This window comes from Nomascus leucogenys, chromosome 3, assembly GCF_006542625.1.
Source record: "Nomascus leucogenys isolate Asia chromosome 3, Asia_NLE_v1, whole genome shotgun sequence".
In the NCBI taxonomy this organism is placed as follows: Eukaryota; Metazoa; Chordata; class Mammalia; order Primates; family Hylobatidae; genus Nomascus; species Nomascus leucogenys.
Window position 1 is genome coordinate 20,464,552 of NC_044383.1, and position 19,104 is coordinate 20,483,655.

Genomic DNA, 19,104 nt, shown 5'->3' on the forward strand with positions numbered 1-19,104 from the left:
AATTCCAAGATTCTGTAACAGATTCTACAAACCCACCCACCCCAACCATAGTGAACACATTACTCTGGTTGGGGTCTGTTTGCATTAATATTCTCAGTGCACTCAGGTCCATTTCCCTGACCTGAGTTATTTTACTTTTCCTGTGTCAGAAGCCCAGGTCCAAGGGAATACCTCAGAGCCCATTTGCACCTTACCTGTTAGGTAACATTCCACTTACTGCTATCTTCTTACTATCTCCTTACCCACAGGACAGTCCCAATTAATCTCCCTAGAGAATCTATTTTTTTTGTTTTGTTTTGTTTTAATCCTGGAGACAACAAACTCTTCTTAATAAATCAGGATACTAATTACAAACATCGATTGCCAGAGCCCCAAGGGCTGTTTGCTCTATTCTAAACAGCTCCAGCTTACGGTGCTTTTAAGATTGTCTTGCTCTCTCCTCTTTCTAAACTGTAAGACCCTGCAATGCTCAGAGACTCTCGTCTGCCTGGAACCTGGACAGGATGCTTTTGGCAGACAGGATCTTCGTGATTCGAAGAAAGGCAGAGCAAAGACTTGATGTTGCATGAGCAAGAATTGGAAGTGTGGTGGGAAACCCCACTAGACGGGTGAGGTGCGGGGCACCTCCCTGGTCACCAGGCAGAACTGAAGAGTGAAAAAGGAGAGAAATGGGCCTGGGAGCATCTAGACTGCAGTCAGAACAACAGCCATGGTAACTCCCAAAACTTTGAAAATGGACCTGCCCACCAAATGTCCCTGTGTTATGGCTTTCCTGGGCAGCCTCATTACCAAGACAATTCGCATGAAGATGGAAGGGATCCAACCATGCAGGGAGTTCCAAATCCCAGAAGCTCTCAAGGTGATTTCTTCCCAGAGAGGAGCAGGCCTCAGAGCAAACTGGGACTCCCTAAGAGGCCCAATGGGAGCCGACTTCGACTCAAGCCATCACTCCTGGCTAGACAGTACACTTCCTAAAGGCAACAACTCAGTCCTCTCACTCACACCCTTGTCCCCAACACCAGAACCCTGCCTGGCACAGAAGTCCTCAATAACATTTTACTAAATGGACTCAAGCTGTCCCAAAAGCTGGAGTCCCTGTCATGTCACTCTGGAAGTTAACGAGACCTATTGTGCAGGCTTTCCCATAATTTGTGTCCAGAAGCAGTAAAGAGAGACCAACATGTCTGTCCCACAAAGTCAAGTTAATGGCCTTTGCAACAGTTATTTTCACAATCTTCGCTTCTTTTCTGCTTCCTGCCAACACTGCAGGGAGGGAGGCTATCAGCCAGCAATCTGATGTTTGAATAAGCGGGGGCTGAGTTAACTGTGCCCTCCTTCACCCCATGACTTCGAGGAACTGTTCAACCCTCATGTACCAAGCTAATGGGATGGTACTGTCTTGTCTGCCTTAGACCCTAGCCTGGGACCCAAGCCCCCAGACAGCCAGAAGAGTAGAATTGTGTTCCTTGAGTGTCACCTGATGTTACAGCAGTGGGTACAGATCTTCAGGCTTTGTAAACATCCAGGTGTAGAGCTCAGTAATGCTGAGATATTTGAGATCAAATTAAATAAGTGGCTTACCATATGTATTTTAGGCCATCTGCAAGACCATTAGGACACTGTGTCCTTTGTCCTAGAATTGTAGAGTATGGTATACGACACTGTGGTACCACCAAAAAAAATCACAGGCTGCATTGCCCTGAAAAGGATAAATAAGAGGCTGGGAGATGGCGTTAGGGGTAAAATCTCACTTCTAAGACTTTTCCCCCACTGCTTCTCAATGCCCCTCCCTGGTGTCCAGATGACATCTATTAAATTCAGGCACTGCTCCACAAGGGATCTTGGCCTCTGGCTATGAGAAGAATAGCATCAAAAAATTGCTTGCCAACAACCCATAAATTTAAACAAGTCAGGATGGCAAGAGGAGGCTGCCTGGGAATCATCACAGAGGGGAAGTCAAAAGCAGTGCGGTTTAAGTGGGACACATAGCCAGACAACCCTACAGCGTGGTGTTCCTCCTTTAACAAAGGCGAATCCTTCAAGCTCCCACGAGGATTAGGAAATCATCTCTTTGCCCATGTGACCACTTACAGTCTTGAAACTATGGGGGAAGGATCGCCAATGAATAGCACATCTTATTGGACCAAAGGCATCCAACTCAGATCTTGGCCCATCCTAATTCTCAGGAGGGGGCTGGGAGTGAGGGGAACAACTTATACGCAAAGGCACTGATTTTATTCCCACAAAAGAGGGGGCGTAGCTTTGATAATCGGAGCACAGTGCTAAGAAACCAAGAGCCCCAGCTACACTGACCCAGTTCCCTTGACCTGGAAAAGGGCCTGGCTTGCTCCTGCCTCAGTGACTCCATCCGTACAATGGAAACTGTCAAGCTATGCTAAGGCTTGCTTCTCCTCCTAGTGTAGCCCACCATCATGGGGAGTAGAACACAGCAGCGAGGACCACACACTGTGCAAATATACACTTGATGCTCTCAGTACTCACAGCCACTCGCACAAAGGACATACCATTAATAAGTACGAAAAAATGTGGGTTTCCTCCCAGAGCCATCTCATGCCTTGTAACCCCTCCTATCACTGGCAACCACCGTTCACATTTGATTCTCAATGCAGGCAAATGGGGGACTTGAAAAACACGAGGGTCCCAGCATCTGTACATCCAAAGCTCACCCTCCAAAGCAGACTTTCCTCTTTAAAGCCCCCTGTTAATCATTCTACCAAATGGCCTATTTTTTTTTTCTTTCTTACTTCGCGGGATCCAAGCAATTTTTTACTGTGGGTGGTAACAATTGTAGAACTGTTTCTAATTATTTAAAAAACAAAACCACACACACAAAACAAAACAAAACAAAACAAAAATCTATGTTGCCAATCGCAGAGAGGCTCAGAAGCCACAACTTCCGGTAATAAAAGATTTTTTTCTCTGCAAGGATCATAAGCCAGCGTATCTGGACAGCATCTGTGTGCTCTGAGCTTCTCATACAGCTGGGCCCACTTCCACATTACAGGACAGAAGGTTGTCACTGATGGGGAGGTGGGCAGCCTGGTTTGGACAACATTTGAAGACCCAGCCTTCAAATCCCAGTCCTGACAATTACTTTCAGTGGAACCAAGGACAAATTGTTAAAAAGGAAAAAAAAAAAAAAGTCTGCACCAGTTTTCCTCTCTATAAAATGAGAAAAAATGTTTCCTACAAATTGAGCGGATTAAATGAGTTAATATATGAAAACCACTTAAGGCAGAGCCTGGTATACAGTAAGTGCTGAGTACATGTTAGCAACTAGCTTATTTATACATAAACTTTAAATAATATTGGTTTTTCTCTCTTGTGGTAGCTGTAAGGGTGAAACAATAATACTTATGAAAAGCTTAATCCAGTGCCAGAAGGATAGTGGATTTTTAATACATGGTGCATAGTAGTAACATTAAAGCCTATCCCACTCCCACTAAGAAGAGGGTTCAGGTTTCTTTCCTCCCAAATCAAAGAAGTGAATTAAAAAATACAGATATGGCCAGGTGCTCATGCCTGTAATCCCAGTACTTAGAGAGGCTGAGGAAGACAGATCACCTGAGGTCGGGAGTTCAAGACCACCCTCGCCAACACGGTGAAATGCCATCTCTACTAAAAATACAAAAAATTAGCTGGGCATGATGGCGGGCATGTGTAATCCTAGCTACTCAGGAGGCTGAGGCAGGAGAATCGCTTGAACCCAGGAGGTGGAGGTTGCAGTGAGCACCAGTGCACCAATGCACTCCAGCCTGGGTGACAGAGCCGAGATTCAGTCTTAAAAAAAATAAAAATAAAATTAAAAAAGCAGATGTTTGCCAGTTTCCATGTATGTCACTTGCCTTATATACTGTAATTCATTCAAATCTACTGATAAGTAAAGATAGGCATAATAATGTCCTGGTTTTATGATGTGAAAACTTAAGCATAAACAGTGAGTTGCACATGGTCATTCAGCTGGTCAGAGGCAAAGCCAAGGTTTGAGCTCAGAGTATGGGGCACATGTTCCTAACCATCCCACTAAACAGACGTCCTCGACACTGAGTACCAAAACCACATTCTTTCTCACTTTTTTTTTTTTTTTTTTTTTGGATGGAGTCACGCTCTGTCACCCAGGCTGGAGTGCAGTGGTCCAATCTTGCCTCACTGCAACCTCCGCCTCCTGCCTCCCAAGTAGCTGGGACTACAGGCGTACACCACCACACCCGGCTAATATTTTGTATTTTAGTAGAGATGGGGTTTCACCATGTTTCCCAGGCTGTTCTCAAACTCCTGAGCTCAGGCAATCCACCCACCTTGGCCTCCCAAAGTGCTGGGATTATAGGCATGAGACACCACACCTCTTTTTTTTTTTTTTTTTTTTTTTTTTTTGAGACAGAGTCTCGCTCTGTTGCCCAGGCTGGAGTGCAGTGGCGCAATCTCGGCTCACTGCAAGCTCCGCCTCCTGGGTTCATGCCATTCTCCTGCCTCAGCCTCCCAAGTAGCTGGGAATACAGGTGGCCACCACCATGCCCAGCTAATTTTTTATATTTTTTAATAGAGACAGAGTTTCACCGTGTTAGCCAGGATGGTCTCAATCTCCTGACCTTGTGATCCGCCCGCCTTGGCCTCCCAAAGTGCTGGGATTACAGGCGTGAGCCACCGTGCCCGGCCCCTCTCTTCTTTTTTTAAGAGGCAAGGTTTCGTTCTGCCGCCCAAGCTGGAGTGCAGTGGCTCAATTAGAGCTCACTGCAGCCTCGAACTCCTAGACTCAAGAAATTCTCTTGCCTCAGCCTCCCAAGTAGCTGGGACTACAGGCAGGCACCACCATGCCTGGCTAACTTTTTAATTTTTTGTAGAGATGGTGTCTTGCTATGTAGCCCAAGCTGGTCTCAAACTCCTGCCCCCAAGTGATCCTTGAGGCCTCCCAACCCAAAGCCCTGACAATATAGGTGTGAACAACTGTGCCCAGCTGTCTTATGAGATAAGACATATCCTCCTCAAAGGCTTGCAGGAATTATGACTTTATCATTAAATCTGAAAGGGGGAATAACAAAATGCTCCTTTTTATAGGGAGGAGACAAATCCATTGAGTAGAACGTCCTATTAAACACTGAGAAGGATAAGATACACATTGAAGATGGAGGGATTTTTTTTCCCCCCTTGAGATGGAGTTTCGCTCTTGTCACTCAGGCTGGAGTGCAATGGTGCGATCTCAGCTCACCACAACCTCCTCCTCCCTGGTTCAAGCGATTCTCCTGCCTCATCCTCCCGAGTAGCTGGGATTACAGGCATGCGCCACCACACCTGGCTAATTTTGCATTTTTAGTGGAAACGAGGTTTCTCCATGTTGGTCAGGCTGGTCTCAAACTCCCGACCTCAGGTGATCCACCTGCGTCAGCCTCCCAAAATGCTGGGATTACAGGCGCGAGCCACCACGCCTGGCCGAATGATGGAATTTCTTTTGGCTAACTTGAACCTCAATTTCAACTAAAGTGCCCTATTCCACACAACATGAAAAAAGAATCCCATATACTCCTCCACCTTCCCTTTCCACCTGATTTGTTAATCATGCCCAGAGGGTCGCAATAAGTTTAACTGCAGACATTTATTTTGGTTAATGGAATTCTAAGCCCATAAGTTTTCAGCAGGGAAGATGAGATAATCTTCCACTGTGTTTTTCTAAAGCAAATATTTAGTGCTTTCATCTTTTAGTGCCCTAACATGCAATCTGTCACCCAAATAAGAAAAAAAAATATATACCTTCTCACGTGGGTGTTTGCAGAAGTGACATCATGTTTCCAACTTCGATCAGACAAATGGCAAACACGTCCAGAGCAGAGCTGATCATTCTGCCTTCTGCCTTCCAGAGGCAGATTCGAGAGAATTAAGACCCCACAGTGAAACTTGCTGTACTTGTGGAAAGAATGCCACCACCCGCTTTCTAAAGTACCCTATCATTTCAATGGGGATGCTGAAAAGCAACTTGTTTCCTGGCTACTTTGTTCTTCTGCTAGTACCTGGGGTCTCGGGATGCTTTGTTTATAGTGTGTGGTTGTTAAAAATGAAAGCCATTCTTCTCCCACCTGGAAGACATACCTCTACAGAAACCTGTTGCCAGACAATGGGAGTTTCTTATCAGTAAAAGTCCTTCCTCTCAGCTAAGTCACGGATGACCTGACTCTACCACACGTGCTGACAATTCCTCCAGCCCGCTGAGAGAGAGGTAGAGGGAGCAGGAACTTGGGACAGAAAAGCTGGGGTACCTGCGTGGAGGGCAGTTACAATGTTTTTGCTTTTTCCTGATCCTGAAGTGATTTTAGATGCTGTAAAGCCAGGAGAGCTACAACTGTATTCTGGATGCCACCTCCCCGCCCCTCCCCTCCCCTCCAATTTCTGCTTTCTGCCCAGGGTCACTGCTCCCACTTCTCAATTGGCTGCGATGGCAAGTCTCCAAGTAATTACAAAGACAGGAATTGGATTACACAAGAATTTACATGTGTGCAATGGCTGTTACCTTCCCCAGCGAAACGCATGGCAGAAGCATCATCTACTGTTCACTCGAGTGTGACACTCTGAGCTGGGACCTCGGGGGTCACCTCTCATCATTTCCCAGGGGGAGGACAAGCACACACAAAAGATCCCCACCACACACATAGCCCTACATTGCACTTTTCCCTAAGAAAGCATAAGCTCTGAACAACAGCCAGGAAGACGGCAGCTCTGGTCTTCCCGTGCGTGTAGCAGCTCGTTCCAGAGCCTGGGTGGGGATGCACTGAGGGTTGGTGCAGGCGGCTTGGATGCTCTCCTCTTGCCATTCCTGGTTTCATCTAAGTAGTGGGGCAGGTGAGGACAGCCTGGGAGGACCAAGTTGGGTCAATAAAATCTACAGACATACCATCTTCATTTTAAACATTATGCCCCAATCTTGAAAATCTGTCCCGACATCTGAGAAAGAGTAAAATAAATAATTCAAAGCAGAACACTCCAAAAGCCGTTTTCACTCTGAGGCCTATATGGTCAGCAATAACATATTTCCCTCGCTATTTTTTCTTTGGCCACTGTTGGAATTAGCTTGAATTCTCATAAATCCACAAAGGGGCCCAGAGCATGCTAGGTGTACAGGCAAGGACAGCCCACAATGAAGAATAGAAAATCCAACCAAAACTTGCTAATAACTAACAAGCTGACAACCATGGCACTGCAGTTACATCTCTTTCGCAGGAGAGGGCTGGAGAAACAGCAGAGCAGAGCCCCTGACAATCAACAATGAAAAATTAGCCCTGGAATGGGTGAAGTGAATCAAGTCGGCACTATCTATCACATGGAGAAAATAATAAAACCCACATCTCCAGTGACTACACAAAGGCAGCAACTAGACATGTGCAGGGCGATGGATCCATTCTGTGTCCTATGTGGTGGCAATAATACGAATTTATATTATAATTCATAGAACTGGAGACCAAAAGAAAAAGTCAATGATCATAATATATTTTAAAATACATTTTTGTTTTTTGTTTTTTGTTTTGTTTTGAGACAGAGTCTCACTTTGTCACCCAGGCTAGAGTGCAGTGGCATGATCTCGGCTCACTGCAACCACTGCCTCCCGGGTTCAAGCGATTCTCCTGCCTCAGCCTCCCGAGTAGCTGGGACTACAGGCACCCACCACCACGGCTGGCTAATTTTTGTATTTTTAGTAGAGATGGGTTTCACCATATTGGCCAGGCTGGTCTCGAACTCCTGACCTTGTGATCCATCCTCCTCGGCCTCCCAAAGTGCTGGGATTACAGGTGTGAGCCACCGAGCCCAGCCTAAAATACAATTTTTTTAATAAAAATCCCACGTCTCGCACTTGACCCTCATACCTTAAATCAGGGCACAGAACTGCATGCCATTGAGTGCAGATTTGAAAAACAGCTGCAAGTGACCTGACCAAGGAAGATCCCAGTGCGGAAAGCCCCAACAGAGACCTGGATCTTGTAGATTTTGCTGTCCCAAACTGGAAAGGTCCAAGAAGAAACAAACATCCCCAACATATCACTACATCATGAGGGTCAGGAGCCTGTGCCAGACACTGCTGCCGCTACCAAGGAAATGGGGAAGGGCAGGGAAAGGACCTATCTTCCCTTCAGGTAGGACATGTGTTCCTTCTTCTTCTTCTTTTTTTTTTGAGACAGAGTCTCACTCTGTCACCCAGACTGGAGTGCAGTGGCATTATCTTGGCTCACTGCAACCTCCACCTCCCAGGTTCAAGCGATTCTCCTGCCTCAGCCTCCCGAGTAGCTGGAATTACAGGCGCACTACCACACCCGGCTAATTTCTGTGTTTTTAGCAAAGATAGGGTTTCACCATGTTGGCCAGGCTGGTCTCTGACTCCTGACCTCAGGCGATCCACCCGCCTCAGCCTCCCAAAGTGCTGGGATTACAGGTGTGAGCCACTGCGTCTGGCCATGACATGTGTTTCTGAAGCCAGTAAAAGATGCCATAAGCAATCCCTCCAGGGTACACCTTTCCCTCTCACCTCCATATATCTTTCTCATGGGTTGTTTTTTTTTTTTTTTTTTTTTTTTTTTTTTTTTTTTTGAGACAGAGTCTCACTCTGTCACCCTGGCTGGAGTGCAGTGGTGCAATCTTGGCTCACTGCAACTTCCACCTCCCAGGTTCAGGTGATTCTCCTGCCTTGGCCTCCCAAGGAGCTGGGATTACAGGTGCCTGCCACTGTGTCTGGCTAATTTTTTTATTTTTAGTAGAGATGGGGTTTCACCATGTTGGCCAGGCTGGTCTTGAACTCCTGACCTCAGGTGATCCACCCGCCTCGGCTTCCCAAAGTGCTGGGATTATAGGCGTGAGCCACCGCGCCTGGCCTCCTCATGGGTTCTTTTACAACTGGCAAGAGGAAAGAAATTTGTCCTGAGAGAGAGTTGTGACAACCTACACACTGGACTTCCCCCTGGTTGTTACAAGTTGCTCCTACTTTCTAATGGAGCTCATTTCTCAGGAACAAGTAGACTTCTCATCTGTCACCCTGGCCCCTGGCGAACCACAAGGCTTACCACAAATGCTGCCACAAACCCAGCAGGCAGGGGCTGGGATGAGCACTAAGTGACAGAGTGTGCAGGACCCCTCCCAACCTGCCCTGTGTGTAGATCACAGGCAAGCTACTGTCATCTCCCCCAACTCTGTTTTTCTAAACAGCAAGAGGCTACCACCAGGACAAGGATGGTGATGCGGGGCTCAGGCTAAGCTTGTCTGACCCAGTGACCGGTGGAGTGGGAGCAGAAGCCAAGCAGGGGGGTCCCATGTCCTGCAGTCACTACATGCCTCCTCACTTCTCCCTCTTATTTCTTCTTTCTCTGGTGTCTTCGTTGCTTTCTCATCCCCACCCTCCCCTCTGGACGGAGCTGGCTTTTCCAAAACAGAAACTTTCACTCTGAGCACAAACAGGCCTCTAATTTAGATCTTCCCAGCCAAGAGCTTTTCCCCCTGCTGCACTGGCCTCTGAAGCTGGCGGTGAGTGTGCTGTGACATGGCCAGAATCTAAAAGGGTGTGGCTGCTCCTCTTTCATTTTTGGCCCCCATAGAAGAGGCCAGACATTGATCAGGAAAAGCAAATCTGGCCTCCTACGGCACTTCCACCACACTGAAAAAAAAGAAACTACTGATTTTTCTTAATGCAAACCGGTTTGAAATGGCCTTTCAGAGACGTGACAGAGAACACTGGATGGGTGTGAAGTAAAAGGTGAAAGATGATGGCGCTCCTGGCTAAACCAGCAGCAGCTGATGCAATAAATACCTTTCCAATAAGGTCCATAGGACAGGCCTTATAAGGAAGAATAAGAACTCAGATCTGCTATTTTGCTTGCCTAGTAATCACTGCCCTTAATAAAAATGAGTAAATTAAGTTACAGAGTCTGGGCTGAAATATGGTTCCTCTCCATTTCCAAATTCCAAACGTCTACCTTGCTGACGTCATAGAAGGGATTGATATCTGAGAAACAGGTACATCAACAGAGACGCTGACTGATAGGCAGATAAGTCAAAACCACCCCTGCAGCGTCTACCCCTCTCCCTAAGTGCTAACCGCATATTCTCATATGGGAGACCCTATATGGAATACAAAGTCTTAAGGCTAATTTATACTCTCCCTTGACTCAGACTGGCGCATTAAAAAACTGACCTGTCACCTCACAGCATTACAAAAGGGGAGGAGCCAAAAAAATCAACTGTAGGGATGATATGTCACACACTAAAGGCCCAAATCTTGTCTACGAATGACCTCTGCCACACGAGACGCAAAGAAAATACGTGACTCACGACGAAAGGGGAAAAGGGAGGTAGCCACTAACGTGGAGAGACACAGGCACAGCTTGCGGCACCCTGGGGGTTGTCAAGTGGGCTCACTGAGGCTAGGATGCAGGATGCAGGAACACTCCTGTCTTCTGCATGGATGAGCTCCTTGGAAGACCTCCACGGAGAGTGCCTGGGCTTCCTGCTTAGTATACAAAATGAAAAGGATAGCGTTTACAATGACATCTCTTTGCAGTCCAAGGAATGGTGAACAATGAGGGAAATGGGGCCAGAAATGATCCCGGCTTCTCTGCGTCTGTTTTCCTGGTGGCAAGCTCTGCAAGCTCTGCATCTGATAAGTAGAGTGGGACTACTTCGTGTTCCCTCTACACTGGGAATATGACCTCACTGAGGCATTAAAAATTCCCAGGGAGGCACTGCAGTGTCCACTGATGCTACCACGACAGTTGATCAGCAGAGAAAATTTGTCCGCTCATTTAGCCTAAAAGATTTCAACAAAAAAATATTGGCAGATAGAGAATGTGGGAAAGGAAAAAATAAAAATAATCTGGCAGTCCCACCTCCCATCCTACCCAGTGAGCATGAACTGGGGTAGAGAGGGGGTGATGAGGAGTTGAATTTGCTGGCCCACTTGCACAGATCGATCCGGGGCTATACATGCGAAGCGATGATGGGTCACATACATCAAGGGGGCATTATGGAATGTTCCAGAATCACTCTCTCTTCACTATTTGCAACTTCCACCCTCTGCCACATGAGATGCAGTTGCACTATCAATAGTGGAACTTTGTTTTTTGTTTTTTTATTTTTTGAGATGGAGTCTTGCTCTGTCACCCAGGCTGTAGTGCAGTGGTGCAATCTCGGCTTACTGCAACCTCTGCCTCCCGGGTTCAAGCGATTCTCCTGCCTCAGCCTCCCGAGTAGCTGGAACCACGTACCCAGCTAATTTTTGTATTTTTTAGTAGAGACAGTGTTTTGCCATGTTGGCCAGGCTGGTCTCAAACTCCTGGCCTCAAGTGACCCACCTGCCTCAGCCTCTCAAAGTGTTGGGATTTCAGGCATGAGCCACAGTGCCCGGCCAACAGTAGAACTTTGGAAACAGTCTGTGTTCATTGGGGCAACAGCTAAGCATATTAAGGGACAGGAGGGATAATCAGTACTTTCACAGTTTTTGTGGCATACATAGGGAAGTGTTTCTAGTATAGAGAGATGTAAAATAAACAGAAAACAAGTGCATGTACAGTATGATCCCAGCTATGATTTTTAAATCACATTTTTTAAAAGACTGAGAGGAAGTATTTCAAAATATTCACTTTGTCTTGGAGGGGTATTTCTTTGGTTGTCTCATCTGCTTCTTTATATAATCAGGGGTAGGAGATAAATGAAAATATTTAGTTAGCAGAATGCTTGCTAATCCAAAGTTATAATGTAGAGAGTTCTAAATTAGAAAATACTTCCCTTCTAGTGCACTTCATTGTGTAAATCCAAATTTTCCATACATACCACGTACTGAAAAATACAGTACCCAGGAAATGAAGCAATATCTATATTTGTTTCAAATGACTAACAAGCAAAAATAAAACTCTGACCGTGATGACATGCTTTTTAGAAATCAGACATATAATAAGCCACATAGGATGTGGTCTAATAAACCCAAGAAAAGTTTCATTTCCTCTCACCAAAATGGCTAACTCCTTGCTTATGTGTCTAGCTTGGCAAATTTAGCGGAAGTCTCTTCTTCCCTGAAATTTCTAGATTGAGAGGTTAATAAGCAAGTAGCAGCAATAATGTGCCCCCTCCTGAAAATACACACATGCGCAGGCACGCACACCCCCCCCCCTCAAAAATGCAATAAAAACAGGCTGAACACCAGCAAAAGGGTAGGTCAACCACAAAATCAGAAGGACAGAGTGCACCATCTCGCTAATCCCCGGCCACTGATCAGGAAAAGTTTATAGAACCCCTGAAGAGGAAGGAAACAAGGAATCAGGGAAGGGTTTGGACAAAGAACTTTTTTAAAGTTTGTTTGCAAGTATTTCCGTGAAAATGGTATTGACTGAGCAATTACAGGAAGAAAAAAAAGAAAACTCTTTCTTCTTATCTGAATGCAGTTATATGCCATGGGTCACACCCTATTATTGTCACTATTAAACATGTTAATAGCCTCAATGTAATGACTTTGTGTGGTGAGCTTTACAATGTACATGAATAGCTAACTAGAAAGAAATGACTCATCTCTGCCCAGGTGGATATTGACTTTCTGAGTCACATTTACTCAGCTGGTCTACCAACCTTAATTCCCTAGAGGAAGGGATCTAAAGGGTTCAAATCCGGCTGAATTACATGGAAAGAAAGAGAAGGGACAATGAATTTAAAATGTGGATGGGACAGAAAGTACAATTGTTGAGACTTGTAAGAACTTAGGTATCCTGAACCAAAATTTCCTCCCACCTCCTAAGGCGGCTGAGTGAAGAAAAGGATCAAACACCTTCTCCCTGAACAAGTGGAAGATGGTTGGTATCACAGCTCTGAACCATGGCCAAGAACCATGGCCAAGAACCATGGCCCTTCATTACCAGCAATTTTATAGCTCTCACCCTTCAGCTGTGTGATCTTAGGGATGTTGCTTTCTCTCTCTCTGGCTCAGTTACCTTAATTGCAAAATGGGAATAATCACAGCACCTCCCTCATAAGGTTGCTATCAAGGTTTGGAAAAGTTAATATAGGAGGTAGTTACAGTAGTTCTTACAGTAGTTCCTGGATCACAGGAAGTCTGTGTTAAATGTCAAGGGATCTCTGTAGGTACCCAGTGGAGCAGACTGCGGGAATATCCCACGACCACCCCATTACATCACAGAGCGGGGAAGCACCTTGCCAAAACAGTGAGTGTTGGACTCAAACTTAGTTCTGATGACCAGTCACAAGAGGTTCCCACCACACTCTGCAGAGCCATTTCTATCACATCCAGGCTGTGGGATCAGGATTTTCAGACATCACCAAAATCCTTACCCTGCCCCCACACCCCCCTTGCCCTGTGGCCCAGGCTGGAGAGCAGTGGTGCTATCTTGGCTCACTGCAACCTCCGCACCCTGGGGTTCAAGAAATTCTCCTGCCTCAGCCTCCCAAGTAGCTGGGATTACAGGCATGTGCCACCACGCCTGGCTAATTTTTGTATTTTTAGTAGAGACGGGGTTTCACCATGTTGGCCAGGCTGGTCTCGAACTCCTGACCTCGTGATCTGCCCACCTTGGCCTCCCAAAGTGCTGGGGATTACAGGCACGACCCACCACGCCCAGCCACCACCAAAATTCTTGAAGTAGGTACTAGGAATGTTACATGTGAATTTCCACGGAAACCTACATGGAACACATAACTGAGCTACTCCAGCAGCAACTGGCCCATCACACAGACACACCATCAGGGTGTGATTCCTCAAGAATCTTGCTAATTGCCTGCACCAGTCTGAGCCCACCAGCTCTCTCACCAAGCACCCCCTTTATATACAGCCCGTATGTGAACCTTTATCACTGATGGAGAAATTGAAGCACAGATCAGTCGAGTAACTTGCTCAAGTTGGCACAGCCCATAAGTGTCATCTTTGTACCTCACCTATTCACAGTTTACAGATTTAGATGACATCCTGGAAACGTGGCATTTTGGCGCATCCCTGGGAGATGCTTCTGGGTTCTGACGACAAGGCTGAGAAATGCTCAGTCACTGGCGCCAGGGATCTAATCAGCTCCTGCGGATCTTGAGTTATAAGGAAGAAACTCAGTCTTTCTGTTTCATTTTCCTCATACTTAAAATGGGTGCCTGGTTCCTTTATCTACCTTCTGCCGCCAGCCAAAGATTAATGAGTTACCATGTGCCAGGCTCTGATGGGAGAATAGCTATATTCATATCATCTTATCATAAATATCCAGAATGAACAGCTATGCTTATTGAAAGCTGAACCAATGAGAGGCTACTGAAAAAAATCTTCTACCAGGCCATGGCTAATGCAGAGAAAAGGGGTCCTCCCTGCTCTATCAGACCCAGGCCAGTTAAAGGGAATGCTCCTTACACACACAGACAGCAGCTCCAGGTAATCAAGACATAGGCGTGGCCCAAGAACATGCAAGATCAGAGGCAAGAATGCAAGACAGTGAAAAGTCCGAAAGATTCCAGAAACATTTTGAGACGGAGTCTCGCTCTGTCGCCCAGGCTGGAGTGCAGTGGTGCGATCTCAGCTCACTGAAATCTCTGTCTTCCTTCCGGGTTCAAGCGATTCTCCTGCCTCAGCCTCCTGAGTAGCTGGGATTACAGGTGCGTGCCACCACGCCCAGCTAATTTTTGTATTTTTAGTAGAGACGGGGTTTCACTGGTCTCGAACTCCTGATATCGTGATCTGCCCGCTTCAACCTTCCAAAGTGCTGGGATTACAGGCGTTGAGCCACTGCACCCAGCCACATCTTCAGTTTTATGCACATCTGGCTAACACGGAATAGGTGGACCAGAGGATTTCCACTTTGGTACATGAAGTTACTAAAGAGACTTAGGCACACGTTATAGTGTCAAAAAGTGTTCCTAGAATTAAAAGTAGAAAGAAATTGCAAAACCGTATGAGGTGTAATACCAATTTTGCAAAACACTTTTAAGGTTTGTGCACATGAATGACTAGAAATTTGGAAATGTATCCAAATATTAAGAGATTATTGGCCAGACATGGTGGCTCACGCCTGTAATCCTAGCACTTTGGGAGGCCAAGTCAGGCGGATCACCTGAGGTCAGGAGTTCAAGAACAGTCTGACCAACATGGCAAAACCCCGTCTCTATCAAAAATACAAAAATTAGCCGGGTATGGTGGCAGGTGCCTGTAATCCCAGCTACTCGGGAGGCTGAGGCAGGAGAATTTCTTGAACCTGGCAGGCGGAGGACACAGTGAGCCAAGATCACACACTCCAGCCTGGAAGACAGAGTGAGACTCCATCTCAAAATAAAAAATAAAAAAGGCCAGCCACAGTGGCTCACGCCTGCAATCCCAGCAGTTTGGGAGGCCGAGGCGGGAGGATCACGAGGTCAGGAGATCGAGACCATCCTGGCTAACACTGTGAAACGCTGTCTTTACTAAAAGTACAAAAAATTAGCTGGGCTTGGTGGCGCGCACCTGTAGTCCAGCTACTCGGGAGGCTGAGGCAGGAGAATCGCTTGAAACCCGGAGGCAGAAGTTGCAGCGAGCTGAGATCGTGCCGCTGCACACCAGCCTGGGCAACAGAGCGAGATTCTATCTCAAAAAAGAGAGAGAGATTATCAATAGGTAATGAGTATAGGTATTTTACATTTTCTTTATATATTTTTACAGTTTCTAGTTCTCTTATATGGCTATTCATCACTTCCTACGCCAGAACAAACTTTTAAAGATGACTTATTCCACGTTTTCTCTCTCCAACGGCAAGACTTATATACATATGTATTACTCCAGGTCTCTGCCTGCTGGAGGCACTGCTTTCTGTTCCTATGGCTCCAACACATAGCACAGCACCCAGTAGGTATACAAGAAATGTTTTTAAAGACAGAGGCTTTATTAATTGGTTCATAAATATTCACTTTTCTTTTTTTAAAAGCTAACATTAGTACTAAATCATTTGCTGTTTAAACCTAAGAGTTCCTTGAAAATGTTTCATCTGCATTGACTTTTGCTTTTCTGAAGATAAAAGCATGTTCTAGATGTTATTTTTTCTTCAGGACTATTAATTTGAAGAGAACTGTCACTCCCAAGCACTGAGCAGTGTGGGGTGTTGACACTGTATTGAATTATTTAAAGGAAATTAACAATGCTTCCTGTCCTTGGAGAGCAACATTTGCGAGTAAAGCCATTCACGGCTGCCTCGGTAGGTATTGTCGAGGCAAAGTGGGCATTTTCCAGCACCCTGAATTTTAAAAGAAAATCTTTTAGTAACGAAGGCAAAGTTGAGGTGGTAACTTCTCCTCCATTGTGAACTGTGAAGAGTCCCAAGAGACACTTCCTGGGACCAAGTTTAACGGGATAATGTTGTGCTCCTCATTTTCACGGAAGTTACGTGTGGCACTGGATCACGAGGCCTTCACTGGGAGCCAGGCATCCTGGAGTCATGGGAGCACCACCCTCCACCCTCTCCTTGTAAACAGGCGTTTTTATGGCTGTGATATCCCTATCAGTGGTCAGCATACCCAGACATCATGGCACCCAAAATGACAGTGACCCAACAAGAATTCAGGGATCGCAGTGGATGGGCCCTGCCCTAGAGAGAGGTAAACTTTGGATGGGCGGCTTCATTTTAGAGCTAGCTCATCTCATACCGTCATTCTGCTCCGAGACCTACCTCAATACACCAGGGCTCCCCAACTTTTTGTAAGGAGTGGCTCCTTTTCATGTCCCTGAAGACTTGAGTGCTGACAGTGAAGTCTGAGGGGGGGTAGAAGTGCTGACAGTCATGTCCCTGAGTGCAGCAAGGGAAGGGGCTCTGCTGCCAGGAAGAAAGCGGAACAGAGTAAGGCTCGGGAGCGAGGGGGACACATCACCAAGGCACACACAGCCCCCAGCCTTCCTTTCTGCCCTAACCCACATTTCTATAGAAGCTCCATGCCAGAAGGATTACAGTCCCCAGCACGAATCAGAACTCTCCTGTTTCCCTGCCATCCAGCTCAGGGTCCCTTCTAGGAACATCTGAAATGCAACCTCCTCCAGGCAGCCTTCCTGTTGTGTATTCCCACCCCTACCCACCATTCTCCTAATGGGCATGGCCTCCCCTTCCTCTGAGCCTCTCAAGAACCAGCTAGCTAGCATTTTCTCTCTCAACTTACCTTACTGAATCTATTAGTTATGTGAAATTGCTGATATTTCTGTCCTACAAAAATACAATTACATATGGTTCCACTTAATACTTCGGCTGTTTGGGGAGCTGATCTTTTTTTTTTTTTAAGAGATGGGGTGTTGCTATGTTGCCCGGACTGGACTTAAACTCCTGGGCTCAAGCAATCCTCCTGTCTCAGCCTCCCAAACGGTTAGGACTACAGGTGCACGCCACCACACTCAGCTAATCTTTTTATTTTTGTGTGTGTGTGGAGGCAGAATCTTGCTATGTTGCCCAGGCTGGTCTTGAACTCCTGGGCTCAGGCAATCCTCCTATCTTGGCCTCCCAAAGTGTTGAGATCTCAGGCAAGCAGCACCACGCCTGGCTGATCTGTCTTCACTCATACCTTAACAGCTTTTCCTCTGCCAGGCGACAGTCTTTTGAGAAAAGCAACTATACTACCAATTCTGGACCCCTTGAAAGATCCGGCAGCACACACCTTGGGTGCTCAAGAAATATGTGTTAATTTGAATTTCAAACCCTATCACAATAGCTGCTACAGTTTACTGACAGTCTACTCTGTCTGGGGCCCTAGACAGGAGCATGCCTCTTACTCCATTAATCCTCACCCCTACCTTATGAGGTAGGTAGTATCATGCCCATTTCACAGAGGAGGAAACTGACTCAGAGACTGTAAGGAGCATGCCCAAGGTCACACAGCTAGTAAATGGCAGAGGGGGAATATAGCCCAGGTCCCAGTCAACTCATGCAAAGTGCCTGCTGTAGAGACCCACTGGCCTGTCTATGGCTCTATAAACAGGCTCTATAAACAAGAGAATTTAGGGCTGTAAAAAACAACTTGTGGTCCAAGAAGGGTGATTTTGCAACCAAGAAATAATATTCTACCTTTCTTTTTTAAAAAAGAGAAATAGCTATGCCCTTTATGTTCATTGTAAAAAGTTTTATATGAAGAAAAACTCCATGAACCATTTTTTCACGTAATTTGTTCAGGATTAAGAATAAGAGATTGAGGATAACACCATCATCTTGTACATTTTTACATTCACTATCACAGTAGACATAGTGGGTATGTAAGACTCTGGAAAATAGGAAATTGATAAAAATAAGGAAAAATTTATACAACAGCAGCCACATCTTTAGAGCAGTGTGTACATAGTATACGGTATTCCCATGGGCCTCAAGTTTATCCAGATGGATTAAAACCATCCACAGGCAAAGCGAGCTCTCAAAAAGAGAGGGGGCCATTGCTGCCCCATAACTGGAGCTACTCCAGGGCCCATGCTGGCTGCAGCTGACCTTGTGTCTGGATTTTGAGAGCCACCAACCAGAAGCTGAGAGATCTGCCCCCAGGAAGGGAAGCCGAGCACCAGAGGAAGTACTTGGTTCTCCACCCCTGGAGGTCTAAGGTCTCCGTCTGGGAAGCAGAGCCTCCCACTCCGCATTTCTTCACAGAGCTGATTTGTAAACAGGAGCGTGAGTCATTAGGCAAGCATGAGTCCATTTGAAAGATCAGCCCAATTTTACAGCTAAGGCTATCCTATTCAGTCCAGCCACAGCAATGACTCACCTGACTGCCTTCCACCAAACGTGACTTGATTAGCCCTCCAATTGTTTCTAGAAGGAACCCAGCAACATGAGGGTTTAATCCTTGTCTGCTTGCTTTATTTTCTAACACAATGCTGAGAGCAAAGAGGCAGAGTTGCCAAAGTGCCCCAGAGAATGCGTTAGGAAAGAAATGCATCCATGGTTGCCACAGGCTACATGGTCTCCTTTATCTTCCACGGGCATTTCCTCATGGCCTTTACTCTTAGAGGAAATTGTACATTATGGAAATGTTAAACACACACACAACCTCTCTGTACAGATCTAGATATTCTTTCGTGCCTGGGAACCTCAGAGCCAAATTTATAGTTCACGTCCAACATCGCATCAAGGGCTACCGGCTTTGAACTTGTAGAAT

At 46.1% G+C, this 19,104-nt stretch overlaps 1 protein-coding gene across 35 annotated transcripts in view; it reads right to left on the reverse strand.

Moving 5' to 3' along the window:
• The window catches only part of TCF7L2 (transcription factor 7 like 2), a 221,636-nt gene that overhangs the window by 61,318 nt on the left and 141,214 nt on the right, over positions 1-19,104 (reverse strand). For 15 of the 35 annotated variants that reach the window (XM_030806906.1, XM_030806891.1, XM_030806914.1 and 12 more), the window contains one exon: positions 16,653-16,796. The exons of 19 other annotated variants lie outside the window; for them this stretch is intronic. In XM_030806906.1, the coding sequence (XP_030662766.1) occupies positions 16,653-16,796 (144 nt within the window). The remainder of the gene's footprint in view (positions 1-16,652; positions 16,797-19,104) is intronic. One more of the 35 variants, XM_030807011.1, reaches the window with a different exon arrangement.